Consider the following 14,579-nt stretch of genomic DNA (forward strand, 5'->3'; position numbering starts at 1 on the left):
AAACTTTCCTCGTTGATCGAAGTAATTCCTGTGACTAAACAGCAGCACTTTTGATACCTTCTGTGTCTCATCCTTTTTTTCCTGCTTGAGAATATCTGTGAGATTAATCAACTTCTCCATGGCCTCCACCTGCCTGCTCAGGTGCTTCAGGTACATTCCACATGCTCGACAGTAGGACTCCAGAAGTAAACCAAACCTCTGACTGACAGTTTTGTTGTGCATTTCAGACCTACACAGGGAGGAATAGTTACAGCTTAGAGACAAGACCACTTAGAGGTGCCAAAAATGAAGCTGTACTTGTGATATCTTCATAGAGTCCTAAAATACATCCCCTCAAACAATCCCCTCCCTTATCCTTGGTGACACCGAGGCAAGTAGAAAACAGTACAGCAAAGATGCCTTGCTTCTATTTCTGGTCAGAAATAGAACAGAATTTTTAGGTGACGTCTAGATACAACCCAATATGTTGCAGATTGAGCTATCAAGCTCTATAAGAAGCCTTTAATAAGGAAGTAAAAATAAAGCTTTTACTAGTCATTTTTCAAAGCTTTACCTTGTTGAACTGGGTGGCTTTCTTTAGGTCTCATATATTTGTAAAGTTTTCTGAAAAAATAGATGGGGCATCAGGTAGCTAACAATATGGGAGACTTTCAGCAGTCTCAGACTACCTTGTTTTCAGAATAAACATCATTAGATAAAAACAAAGTACAAATCCAAGTACTATCAAGTAACTTTTGAAACTACAAGGCATGATTTCTGCCACCAAACTATGTATTCAAACTCTTAACCAGTATAACACAATCTTTATTTAAAGTGGTAATGTTTTTCTAAGAAAGGATATTTAGTATGTGAAACCTTTAGAATAAATAATAATTTACAGCTAATAGGAAGCCCACCACCCCTTAACATGATAATAAGCTTACTTTAAATGCCAAAAGAAGAAGTGTCCTATCCTTTGATTGGTCAGTGCCTTCTTGAGTAAAAATCTCACAAGCTGATTATCTAAATACTGCTCATATTTCAGGACCTAGTTAAGTATAAAGAGAAAATTTTAAAAAAACAGATACAGTCATTATTTCTGTGAACAATATACAAATTAAAGGCAGTTAAATAAAAAGCCATCTACGTTTTACTTTTTTTTCTGGAATGACTGATCTTGGTATTAATATTTGCATGTGTTAGGCTTTGAACAATATATGCCAACTGTTCACTGGCTGCCTCTATTTCAGGAACTTACCATCTGATGCTTGCTTTTCTGTTACCAAATATTTTAGCCTCAACTTGCTCAAAATTTTGAGAAGATGCTTCTGCTCATCCTTTCCCATATGTTAGGACAGCTGAAATAGCTGCCTGTTCCAGTTGGTGGAACAGTCTTGCATCTCTGCAGAATGTTGGCATTTAAGTACCAACAAGCAAAACCACAGCACTACAGAAAAATTAACATTGCACCTCTTCCTAAATAATCCACAAAGCAAACACACTTCTGATGACCTCTTTTTCACAACAACTTAACTTTTGCTGTACTTTAAGCCCCTGTGATCACTGGATATACACAAGACAACAAACATGCCAAAATATGCTCAGTACCTGCACCAGCTGGATTAGGTACTGAGACAGTTTGTCATCGGTCAGGGACTTCTCCAGACACCGAACTGCAAACGCTCGCACCATGGGGTCTGGGTAATTGCAGTCCAGCAGCTCCATGGCCTGCTCTGGTTTGATTGAGGGCCAGTCCTTCACCAAGCAGTACATCTGAGGGCAAGAAGAACAAGCACATTACAACTTTGCACTGCTCAGGAAGAAGCTGTAACACATTAGCTTTAATGCCATTAGAAGGCATTGTCAGACACAAACTACATCTGAGTAGAAGCTGTTTAATTGCTGTTCCTCTCAATCAACAATCTGGTATTAGTTGCCTGTTGACTTTGTTGTTTTAGCCACTCTAAAAAGAATGAAAACAAAGCCTCACATTTAACTCTAACTGACAGGTTGGCAGCATAAGAGGGATTCGAGTAATGCCAGCAAGAGGAAATCTTAAGACCAGACTGGGCTAAAGATCAAGAACTATGGACCAGAGACACCTGTCAATCATAGTGGCAACTCCAACTATTCATTCAATGTATCATGCACACATAATATGCTTTTAACTTCCAGAAGTTCTTTAAAATAGCATATTTTAAAGCTTCTTCAAAATCTAGCACTTCTTCAGTGCTTTATGTTACCTGGGCCACTTCATCTCTAGAATTCCACTTGACAGACAAAAGTAATTTGGGTAGAATTTCTGGAGTATTCACGCAATAGTGTCTGCAAAAGAGGAAAAAGAAAAGCTGCATGTACTGAACAAAACTTCTGCTTTGATAACCCCACAGCCTTGCACCTTTTTCTTCCTTTGTCAGCAAGGTGCTATCAGGATCCATCCATGCATGTAAAACTGCAGTAATAAGGAAAATGGGAGCTCATTCAACAACTTACTTTTCTCCAGATGATTATAACAAAACCACACAATGCAGATTGCTTTACAAGATTTGTGTAAAACACCAATTCCTCAGCATGGAAGAAAAGGGAGCAAAACCCATGACAAATTTGGAATGAATGGGGTGAAGTTTGATTATGCCAAGAAGGTTTTTTCTTTGGTTTGGGTTTTGATTTGCAATACCTGTGTCTCCAGAGGAAGTCCTTCTCTTGCTCAGTGATTTCAGACAAAGGGTCTCTGGTACAAATGGCTCGCAGTTGCTCCTTGTCACTCTCTGTTAATTCACTATCCCGAGCTATTCTGTTACTCTGCAGAGACAGTGACACTTTAGCCCTCCACACAACTCCTACTGCCAAACCACACACATGAAGTACAGTATTTGAACAGCCCAGCAACCACTACAGCCTGTGTCATGCAATACTATCTTGCTGTATTCACTGGTTATAACTGGGAGCTCAAAATTTAGAAAGAAGATGAAAGACTAGGCCTTTGATCTCCACAACTGCTTTTAGTCACTGCTGGCACAAGAGGAGGCACATTTCATCTAAATCAGCTGTGAGGAGAAATAGCAGCAGTTGACATCTGATGAATGACACAATGCAGCACAAAGTGAGACTGGTAATTTCTGACCCCAGCTTGGGATTGATGATAACTGTTAAAAGAAGTGAAAAGGAATTGGAACTGAAAAAGCAGAACATGTGGGATGAAGCAGGTAAATAAGAGGTAGAAGGCTGTAGGAATGCCTGAGTAACAGGAAGATGGAAAATATTATATCACAGTGTAAGACATTCCCCAAGGAGCACAGAAAACAGAACTGCTACAAGTAGAAATTAACTACATTGTTAGTGAAGTGAGTTTATCCTCCTCACCATTTTTCCTTAGTGCCACATGGAACAAAACAATGAGCTGAGAGTACAGAAGCCCAGGTGAGAGGCTGGGGAATGTTATTTACCAAGAAGACAACTGTCCATTAAGCATTTATTAAGACCCTGCTCAGTCACAGCATAAAGAGTAGAAATGCTACTCTATGATGGACATACTGCTGAGTATCAAGAGAAATCCAATGCCCACAGCCTGTTGTTCAGGATACACTGGGACAGGACTGCTGCAAACACCCCCAGAATTCCCACTCTGGAAGCTCCTGCCACCTCCATGCTCTCCAGCACAGCCAAACTCCCACCACAGAGCTCTTCACACAAAGCACAGAGCTCCCTGGGCAAACACAAGCTTTGAACCAGCCTCCAGAAGAAAATGTAAAACACACCAACCAATTTCACAGCCTTGGCTTTAAATAAGGAGCATTTTTAGCTTTACTGCTTTTCTGTTTTTACTTTTTTTCATCATCCAAAAAAGTGCTTGAAGAAAGCTCCAAACCTCACCAAAAAGCCAATTGTAATGCACAAGCTCTGTTTGTGGAAAAAGTGAGATAAAGGACTACACCCATGTGTATGTCCATCAATTCCCTCAAAATTCCCTGTGCTTGTGGTCATAACTACCCCATAAAACAGACAGGAAAGAGTTCTAAGCACCTTTGTGTTACACAGGAAAGCCTAACTATAATCATGAAACTGCAACTAAGTAAAACAGTATCACTGAAGGAGAACTGCAACTTTTAAAAAGATTAAACTAAGTAGTTTAACACCCAAATTAGTGATACAAAAATGTCAAAACACAGTAAAACAGTTTCTCTTCTGAGTGTTTTGGTTGGTCAGCGAAGCATTGGGGCACTTTACTGGTAATATAAAGAAAGGAGAATATATTGCCCATTTTACCAAACACACAACAAAAATTTTTTGATTTTACAATAAATGAGGATGTAAAAAATGTTTTGTTACTGATACACTGAGTAAAATAAAGTAGTAAATAATACTTTCATATTTGAATAGTTAATCCTGGAGGGGGAGTTTGCCTTACCTGCCCTGCGTAGCTGTAGTTGAATCCCAGTTCCCGTGAAATTGTCCAATTTGCATGTTCTTCAATCACTGTCATATCTGGAAACTTTACAGGGTTGCTAAACCAATCAAATTCCAGCTCTAAGCATGGAGTTTCCTATGTCAAGGGAATTCAAATTACTTTTTCTGCTGAATGATAGCAACAAGAAGAAAACATATTTTGAAAATGCACTCTTAAGGGGGAAGCTGGCATGCAAATACCTTATTTGGATTTGATCCAGTAACACCAATAGGATTCAACAAATCCTCCAGCCCATGAGGTACTGCCCAAAGATTCAAAGCCATTTTCCCAGATACCAGAGTGTCTGTGTAATCGAACATGTTTATATTTCCCCAAGCCAATGGACAGTGCTCCTTAAAGAGATTAAAATATGATTTTTTTCAGTATCATCTATGGATTACTCTAGAGCAAGTCAGGAGAAATAACATTTTCACCCCAGATCAAGTTGTTACATTCCCAGATTAGTAGAAAGCAAGTTGTGGAAGCTTTACCATGTTTTTTTAGGAATGACTGTCATGGCAGCCCTTGAACAAACTGATACTAAATGAATTATAAACACATGCACATATCTTTCTCACAGCAGACTAAGTCAGGATGATGGAAAAAGCTTTTCTGACAAAGAGATTTTTTACCAAGTTCTGTAGTGACAGAACAAGGGGCATCAGTTTTAAACTTGAGGCCAGTATTTTTAGACTGGACAAAAGAAATATGTATTTTTTATGTCAGGGTAGTCAGACACTGGCACAGGTTGCCCAGAGAAGCTGTGGCTGCCCACTCCTGGAAGTGTTCAAGGCCAGGTTGGATGGGACTTGGAGCAACCTGGGATAGTGGAAGGGGGATGGGACTGAATGATCTTTAAGGATCCTTTCTAACCCAAAAGTTCACAGACCTACTCATGGACAAACATCCTATATATTACCTCTGACACACACTGAAACCCAATGTAACAATGCTGCTGGCTAAAAATTAAATGTTGCATGTAGATTATTCAAAATTACTATTTGGTATCTTGCATTAAGTGCTAAAGGAATACAGAATTTCTTTGCTTGAAAATTCAAGCCTAAAGGTACAAATATTGTCCTTTAAAAATAAATACGTTAGCAATATGATTTTTGAAAATTAATTTTAAAAGCATTTCCACCTCAAAACACTAACACTGTTCTTTATGTCTGCAATGCAGTATAGGTATGAGTTACAGTGCTGAACTGATAAGCTTCTGCTGTCTTGTTTAATTTCCAAACACAAAAAAAAACCCACAAGGAAAGAAACACCCTTATTTTAATCAGATTCAAATCAAACATTGCACTGAGACTCATTGCCAGGACAGCATTTACCAAATATCTTCCCGAACTTAAATTTAAGTAGCTTTGGCTCATTAGTGCAATAAATCCATGAGGTGTTTTACCTCCTTAGCACCCTTCCTGCCTTTAACAGAGCAGATGGAAAGGCAGAGCCGAGCAGCACGTGGGAGATCAGGAATGTACATGTCATACAGCAGCCACTCATTCCACCTGCAGGATTCAAAAGGCACAATGAAACCACGTTAAAGGAGACATCATCCACTCAACCAAAAGGCATTTGTTACATTGCTACACTGTATTTGCATATACAGCATACTTTCTTACTGAAAAAGGGTCCCCATATATGCATTTGACCACATTCACTGCTTTTGAGAATGGAAACTTCCCCAATAGCCTTCTAGCCCCAACAGTGTTTAAAAAGCCATGTCAATTCAATTCCTGCAACCTAAAGATAGTGGATTTGCATATATGCTACATTGATGTAAGGTTTAGCTTGTGAAAGAGTTTTCCCTTTGGGGAAAAAGGCAACTGGGAAAAAGAGCTTTCAAAACCAAACTAAACTTCAACTGTTGGAACATAAAAAGGTATCTGCAAGATGGGGATAGAACATGGAAATCCAAAGCAATATTACCAAGTCAAATATTTTTCTATTTACTATAGCAATAAGAACACAGATTGGTTCTACAGGAACAGTTTGATTTTGTTTTCATTAACTTTTCTAATGAGAATTTAGCTCTCAGTTGGTAGAACTGTGCTTTTGAAGAGGAACTTCTGATCTAGTTTCTTCCCCAAAGCAGACTGTCATACAGAATTTTCTCAGTTGAAAGAGACAGTGAAAAATTAATGCCATCCTTGGAAGCCAATGTATCTGTAGCTACTGAAAGCAATTTTATGAAGAAAAAACTGTGAAAGCCCTTCTCTAGGAATAAAGAAATTGGCATATAAACTTTAATTCACTTATGTGTTCATTTCATACAATACAGATCTGTGTGACCATATCCATGATTTTAAGGCATAACCTTCACCACCTTTCCAAGATTTTATCTCTAACATAGTAGAAATTATCAGCTCAAGTACAGCAGTATTTGAGACAACTCAGGAGGAGAGCCTATTTTTCACCAACTATGTAATTATTAGTTCTTTAATTATAAAAACTAATCATATTCATATATTCATAGTAAATGTACACATAAAAATAAGAGTTTCAAAAATTATTAAAGACATGAAGTCAGAAAATGCAAGCAAAGAATTACCTCTGCACAGATATTTTGCATCTAATCTTAGCAGGTGCTGAAATTTCACACTTTCATTAAAGTTATGAGAACAGCTGGCTAAGAGATATCCCTAATGTTTATATATGCTCATATAAAACTTCTTTTTGCACTTGTAAGTTCAGGTGATTCATTTTTTCCAGGTAATACTGATGGTTTGTCAAACTCCTGAAAACAAATTCTATACTATACTATTATGTGCAAGACAAAATGCTTGTGTTTGAATTAAATTAATGTCATTTATTTATATATATATATATATATATGTAGGGATGTGTAATATATTTTTACAAAACTTAAGGTAAAGGATTCCCAGCAAGGACCTCTACCTGAGTAATGGCTAAGTCAAGCCTTTACTGCCCTGAAAGTCAGGTTCTCAGCAGTCACTCAGGTATTCATCTTACCTGGGATTAGAACAAGGTACCCTCTGAGTATTCACATTGTCACACAAAGGTTCCCCTCCATGGTAGATACCTGTCCTAACATAGATCTGAAAATAACATCCATATTAGTCTTTGAAATGTTACTGTAAACAAATGTTTTCATTGCAGTCAACATATACCATGATTACAACACATTATCCTTTCATTTTCAGCAAGTGAAAAACAAAACCAAAACTGAAAACCAAACAGCTCCAGCACTCCCCAAGTTAATTCATGCTCTGTTGGGTGTTTATAAGCTTATCATTCTAGAAAAAGTGTTTTGATCTTTCTCCTCATTAATTGCAAAACTAATTCTTAAGAAAAACAGTAACAAACTTGAACACTAAAACCCCTGGAATTCATTCTCCATTCTTCCTGTGCCAAGGTGTTGTGAAAGCAATTCCAAGGAAAGAGGGCCAGGGTTGTAGATGTCTTCAATGGAATTGAACCCTATACCTGATTTTTATCCCCTATTACTCCACACCTTTATTTCCATAAACAAAGACAGCATGCCCTCATCAAAAGCACTCTCAGTTACTGTAATACATTCTTAAACAATTATTTAGAAGACAGATAACAACATTTCTTTTTCTATCCCTTACAATCTCTGCTGAAGTGCTACACAAACTGACTCCTGCTCCTACCAGGCAGAATATTTAGCTAATTACCACAACTCAGACATTTTAAGCAGTATAAAAAATTTCCAGATGCTAAAACATTGGTGTGTTCTTTAGAATTAAATACTCCAATTTAAGTAAAAGAGTTGTATCATTTTCTAACGTGCTAAATAACAATTCTTTTCCTATGTCAAAACAAAACACTCAAGAGGGAAGCCATGAGCTGCTGAAGAGCCACAAGTGACGCCATACCTTGTCTATATCTCTAATGTTCACATTTACATAGGTAGCACAGAGGATCCTTATTCTCAGAGCACTGTTGATGGTCCAGAGGGATTTGGTGGTGGCCTCTCCGTTCATGTAGGGCGTGGCCGTGGAGATGCGGCGGGAGTAGGATGGCATGGTGAAGGTGTCCAGGGGCAGCTGTGTGTACAGGCTCTCCTTGGCCATCAGCATCAGGTTGGGCATGCGGCCGAGCATGATGCAGCTCCTTATGTACTGCAAGGAAACAACCAAAGTGCTGTGTCCTTTCAAAGCCTACACTCTAAAAAGATACTTGGGGAGACAGGAAAGTGAAAGAGCTTATCGTGTCCTGCATGCACACCCTGCACAGTGATAGCAGGTACAGCATCCAGCAGTTTGGACATGTTGGTGGGTAGGGTCACACAGCCACATCTCATGGTTCTGAGATGTGAGGATCTACAATAATGGAAGGCTGAACTGGAGAGAGAGATGGGAGTTGAGAAAAACAGCAGCTGGGTTTGCTGTAGAGCTCCTCAGCCCCAGCACAGCACAGAGCAGATGGATTTGAGCTGTTCCTGGAAGCAGCTGAGCTGTTTTGGAACAGCAGGGGCTGTAGCAGCCTGCAGTGCAGCACAGGTGACTGACAGTGCCAGTCCCAGGACAGGAACACAAGGTAAGCAGCAGACACGCTCATTTTTGGCTCAGCTGTGCTCATTACCTCACACTCAGCACTGATCCTGACACACTTCACCTGTCCATTCAGGTCTGAGTGCTGAGAGCATTTAGTCTGGCAGCACTACCACAAAACACAGTGTGTTAGGACAGGTCCAGCCTGGAGTTAATGAGAAGGCTCTGCTGGGGCACAGCAAAGGCAGACCAGATGCTTCTGAAGAAACCACGCTAGATCAAATAGGTCTGGTGTTTGATCTTCAGATGACTCTGCAAAATTATTCATGTATGCCTGCACTTGTTCCCCAGCTCCCACAGTACAGAGATACTTTTCCCATTATTCAGGATACCCCACCCCTCCTCTCCTCCACTGCTCTGAAGATCAGATTGTCAACCATTTCAGCCGAAGGAATGGGAGCAGTTTATTACAATACATTCCTCCAAGAGGAAGCAGCAGCAGCTGCTCAGATTCTCCTCTGTCCCATGTTCTGTCTCAGACTCCCAGCACTAACAAATCCAGGCAATGAAGGATGGACAGACAGACACAAGGAAGACTCAGCAATGATTTCTGTAGTGCTGGATGACTACATTTGTTATCTTATTAAAGTAACGATAAAGCTGTAACAGGAAAACAGTTTTCTCTTTTAACACCCCTTCAGGACAGGATTTACAGTAATGGTTTTTTCATAATTTACAATCTGATCAAATTTCCTGTTTCATTACATCAGCATCATTCAAATATAGCTCATCTTTTGCCATTAAAAATCTAGGATATTTCTGAAAGAACTTACCTTTGATTTAACATTTGAGGGAAACATTCAAAGAAGAAAAATTACATGACTGATAGAAATTCTAGTTTAAACTACCGTTTCTCCCCCCTCTCCCTTCTGAAGCACATGGATTAGGCAATCTGTGCTATGTCACTTCCTATGTTTTGGATTAATATAATAAAAAAGCCAGACCAAAAATACTGATCATTTTTCTCTGCACAAATTTGGATTATTTTGGTGTAGTTCAAAAGAAATCCTTTATGTTACTCACCTTATACTGGCTCAGTGGACATTTTTCTAGCAAGTATTCATCACAGCCACAGACTTTTAAAATATATTTGCCCTGGTACTCCAAGACACAAAGTTTCAGTTGTTCAGATGACAGCAACATACTACGAGTTTTCTTCCTAATTGCTTCAGCAATAACTTGCTCAGGCACACAGTCATGATTGATTTTTAAGGTGTATTTCTGCTTATCATTGTTTGGTGAGACTATTACCCAAATCACCACTATAATTTGCCCTGGAATAAATATAAAATAATGTCAGGCCTATAATTTTCAATGCAGTTTTCAAACAAAAAGCACAAACCCAAAATAACCCACAAACCAAACAACTCCCATGCCTCCCCAACACAAAGATTTGCTTTTAGCATTAAAAGAAGATGTAAACAAGATTCACTGCCCAAACTGAGAGGGTTTATAACTTCTGCAAGGAACTAGATGCATTAAGTTTATTTTTTACTCTAGTGGAAAAGCAAATGTTTAACCCTGAGGTTAAGAATATTTTTATTAACTGAAAACTACTGACTATTTGGCCTTCAAAAAACAGCAGTAACGCTTTCATATTTGAGGACTACAAAGTAACTCAGTGATTCAGCATTATTTATGGCAGATATCTGAATGCCATAGAAAAATGCAAAGCCAACAAGCTGTTCCCACCCACTAAAAAAGTCGCCTCTATTTACTGAGTTATATTTCAAGATTCAGTTAGAATAGCACAATTTTAAATATCCTTTTGAATGTAGAGTCCGTCAAGAAGATTATTCTGAATAACTTAAGGTGTAGATATTGCTGAAGTGTACTAAATACAGCACATAAAACAGTGATCTGCCTATGTCAACAGCTGTACTCTTTGATTTCAAACACTGAAAATATATTATGTTTCTGGTGTAAATATTGCCCTTACCTTTGTCTAGTTTGTTGTATATGTGTTTGGGGAGTTCAGCTGAGGACTCTACATTTGGAGGATACACATACAGTGCTCTGCTGTGTGGGGCATTGACATCTCGCAGATCCACGGCTTCTTTACACACATTCAGAATGTTTCTTCTGAAGTCTTGCACTTCTGGATCCTTGACCATGTCAAACTCACAGACAGGCATGCCAATAGCAAAACCTACAGCATTGCAGCAGCATGAGGATAAAATTGTAACTGACAAGTAGAGCTAAAAATTTCTTCAATCAGTCACAGAAAAAGCAAAATACAGCCTAAAATACATGCCAGCTTCTACATGCATACATAATTGTTTTATACCATTCAAGAACTACACAGTTCTAAAGCTAAGTGCACTCAGCAGACACAGAAAAGGTTAAAAAACAGGTGTACATTCCCTGAAGATCCTGGAAGCCTTAAATGACTGCTCTCACAGCCAACATTCCTCCTGGAGGTAAAGGACCAGGACTCGACTACCTTTGAAGTCAGAACAGAGTTTCCTAAGGGGACCAGAGAAGCTGTGAAATTTGATTTTTTCTCAAACCCTGGCAGGATTATTGGTAGCTATTAGGACCACAATCAACTTTGCTTACAATGGAATGACAGCTATTAATTTTTTTTTAATGACCCACATTATTTAAGCGAGCACTCCAAGAGACACTGAACTTAAGCTCTTTGACACAGATCCACATAATAACAGTGCATTTCTTTCAGGTCCTCAGTCTCAGATGTAATTCCATTTACTTTAATGGGATTACTTGGATAAATCATCATTTATGCATGAGTGTTCAAATGGAAACTTTCAATTGTCGTGTTGCATGGTTACCTAACCACTGCTCTCCCCAAGTTCTGAACACGTTGAACTTTACAAAACAGAAGTAATTTACTTATTATGCATTCGTCGCAATTAAATCATTTAACCATTAGCAGTACCTCAGAACAAGTATTTCCAGTTGACAAGTCTCTGCCACTGCAGTACACACATATGTTACAATGAAACAGGAGTGGGTATGTTTGTATTGCCTCAATTTAATTCTTAACCAAGATGTTTGAACAAATGTCAGGTTCCCTGTGCTTCCACAATGGATCATGGAAAATCATAAGCTACTCCAGAGATAATTCAAAACATCAATTTGTCTCACCTTCACATCTCCAATCTCAAGTGGTTTTTTTCCCTCCTCTCCCTATGCTCTTTTGTCAGAAGGGGGAAGAAGAAAGGTGAAAAAACCTAATTTCTGAAATTGGACCTTCTGAGCAAGCTAGATCAGTATTAAAATCTGTGTCCACAAACATGGTTTAAGATTTGTAGTTAAATCTACAACTCACAATTCTGTAAACTCCAAGATAAATTATAACTGACTTCCCAAATAATAGGACAGGTGTTGCTCTGTAATAATATGAAATCCTGTTAAAAAACAGATGAGCAAAAAGATATTCTCTAGCCGACAAATATGCTTTACAAAGCCAAGGTGAATGAAACAGATCAGAAAACAGGAGTTTCACTCACTCATTATAAATATTGGCTTTACTGTGATCAGCATTTTTAGACATTTGATGCGACAACTGGCAGTTATGAAACATGACAGATACAGGTAACAAACACGACCCATTTCATTTTTTTATATTTTGAGGAGGAATATCAGTTAAACAGTGTTTAAAATCAAAAAAAGATAATCTCACCTATTTCTCTGTTAAGAATTTTTTCTTCTCTGTTACCTACTGGTTCAATAACTTTCAGGAAAGGCTGAAACAGTCGCAGGTCACAAAGTCTCCGTGTTTCATCAAAAAACTCTTCTCTCTCTGCTTCCTGTGTAACACTTACAAAAATGTAAGAAGATTCATCTTGAAGGAGCTGATAGAGAGGGTACTTCCTTGCTTCTTTGAAGAGTTCATGTTTAATAGTCAGTAAGGTGGCCTCACGGAGGCATTCTAGAGTCACTATCATTCCATTTGGGAGGAGACACTCCACCAGGATCCTGGGGGGCATCAAGTGGATGCCCCATAGTTCACCAGATGATGGCCGTGGAGGCATTTTTAAGTCTTGGGGTAACTTTGTATTTCAAGCAGTGATTCGTACGTGTAAACCTGAGTGAAAATCAGAAATTTAACTGTCAAAATTAAAAAAACAAACATCACCAAGAATTTCAGGTAAAATGGTTCAAACACCACTTACAACTGCAGGTGAATATGCAGGGCTGTATTTTACATTCATAAAAATAAGCCTAAGAACTTATATTTTAATCCAAATATCTACTCAAACATAACAGCTGATACTGGAAAAATGCCAATATACATATAGTCTTAAGAACAGAGGATTTTTTTTTAATCTGAACTTTTATTTCATTAATAGAACACTTCAATAGCACAGGGATGAAAATACCTAATACTCAAATTATTATAGAAATTTTTAACCAAATCTCAAGCCAAGTTCTCTACAGTTTTAATTTAGAAAGTAAAGTATTTACTATAATTTGGATGATACAAACCATCAACTCTTTTAAGTTTAGCTAAACCAAGGCTTCCACATTTAAAAATGTTTTTTTGTCATATCAAGCCTCTAAATATTGAAACAACACTTACATTATAGTTGTAAATATTTACTAAAAGCTCTAAACTTGATTTTAAGAATCCATGTACACACAAGACTTGGCTATAGCTGTTTCAGATCAGTATAAGCTACTTACACCAACAACAAACCCTTTTTTCCATTAATGAGACAGAGCCCCACTAACACTTTGTAGTTGGGCTTGTTTTATTTAGTGCCAATACCCTGTTCCAGTTCCCTTTGGCAGCTGCATGAATGTCCCTGCCAAGCCAAAGGAAAGGAGGGGAACACGTGTGACCCTCTATCTGTGCTGCTCAGGCCATCTTAGAGCAGAGGAAACGAGTATGAGAAAGAGAGAAAATGAGAATGGGACAGAGTAGGAAAAAACCACAGTCTGGATAGAGCAGAGATGTTTTACAGCCCAGTGGGTGAGGGGAGATGCCAGAAAGAGAGCAGAACTACCCAGCAGGCACACAGTGACACTTCACCAATAAACACTCCTAATCCCTATTTTTAATTTCTTTAACCAGGGGCAATATTTGTCTCTTCGCAAAAGAAATCCAGTTTGTTTAGAATGTTTTCAAATACAAACTGTTGGCATCCTGTAACAAGACTGAGGAACATTTCATGCTGTGAGATATTTGGTCTTCTTTACTGGAATCCTGATACTTTCACACAGTATCCTAGATTTTTCTGTAATGAAATAAAGTTGCTTATCTGTGCATTCATTGCTCTTAATTTTGGATAGATCCATCACAGAATCATAGAATGTTAAAAGTTGGAAGGGACCCTAAAAAGCATCTCATTCCAACTTCCCTGCCATGTGCAGGAACACCTTCCACTATCCCAGGTTGCTCCGAGCCCTGTCCAACCTGGCCTTGGACACTTCAGGGATGGGGCAGCCACAGCCCCTCTGGGCAACCTGTGCCAGGGTCTCCCCTTCCTCACAATCAAGAATTTCTTCCTAACATCTACCTAGCCTAAATTTACCCTCACTCAGTTTGCACCCATTACTCCTTGTCCTCTGTGTCCTACAGTCACAAGCCCTCTTAGGACTGCCTCTGTATCTCAGTTTGCTTCACAACAGAAAGGATGGGAAAC

General features: G+C 38.6%; 1 protein-coding gene across 3 annotated transcripts in view; it reads right to left on the minus strand.

Moving 5' to 3' along the window:
- PIK3CA (phosphatidylinositol-4,5-bisphosphate 3-kinase catalytic subunit alpha) overlaps window positions 1–14,579 on the minus strand; it is a 42,153-nt gene that overhangs the window by 12,232 nt on the left and 15,342 nt on the right. For 2 of the 3 annotated variants that reach the window (XM_021544337.2, XM_021544338.3), the window contains exons 2-14: window positions 12,614–13,018; window positions 10,907–11,116; window positions 9,991–10,241; window positions 8,290–8,535; window positions 7,403–7,488; window positions 5,832–5,937; window positions 4,627–4,779; window positions 4,388–4,522; window positions 2,657–2,781; window positions 2,223–2,304; window positions 1,588–1,752; window positions 924–1,027; window positions 58–229 (exon numbers count right to left, since the gene is read on the minus strand). In XM_021544337.2, the coding sequence (XP_021400012.1) occupies window positions 58–229; window positions 924–1,027; window positions 1,588–1,752; window positions 2,223–2,304; window positions 2,657–2,781; window positions 4,388–4,522; window positions 4,627–4,779; window positions 5,832–5,937; window positions 7,403–7,488; window positions 8,290–8,535; window positions 9,991–10,241; window positions 10,907–11,116; window positions 12,614–12,965 (2,187 nt within the window). In that variant the 5' untranslated portion in view covers window positions 12,966–13,018. Of the gene's footprint in view, window positions 1–57; window positions 230–923; window positions 1,028–1,587; window positions 1,753–2,222; window positions 2,305–2,656; window positions 2,782–4,387; window positions 4,523–4,626; window positions 4,780–5,831; window positions 5,938–7,402; window positions 7,489–8,289; window positions 8,536–9,990; window positions 10,242–10,906; window positions 11,117–12,613; window positions 13,019–13,617; window positions 13,637–14,579 lie in introns of those variants that run through there. The other variant, XM_021544339.2, reaches the window with a different exon arrangement.

The sequence above is a fragment of the Lonchura striata genome, chromosome 10, assembly GCF_046129695.1.
Source record: "Lonchura striata isolate bLonStr1 chromosome 10, bLonStr1.mat, whole genome shotgun sequence".
NCBI classification, from domain to species: domain Eukaryota; kingdom Metazoa; phylum Chordata; class Aves; order Passeriformes; family Estrildidae; genus Lonchura; species Lonchura striata.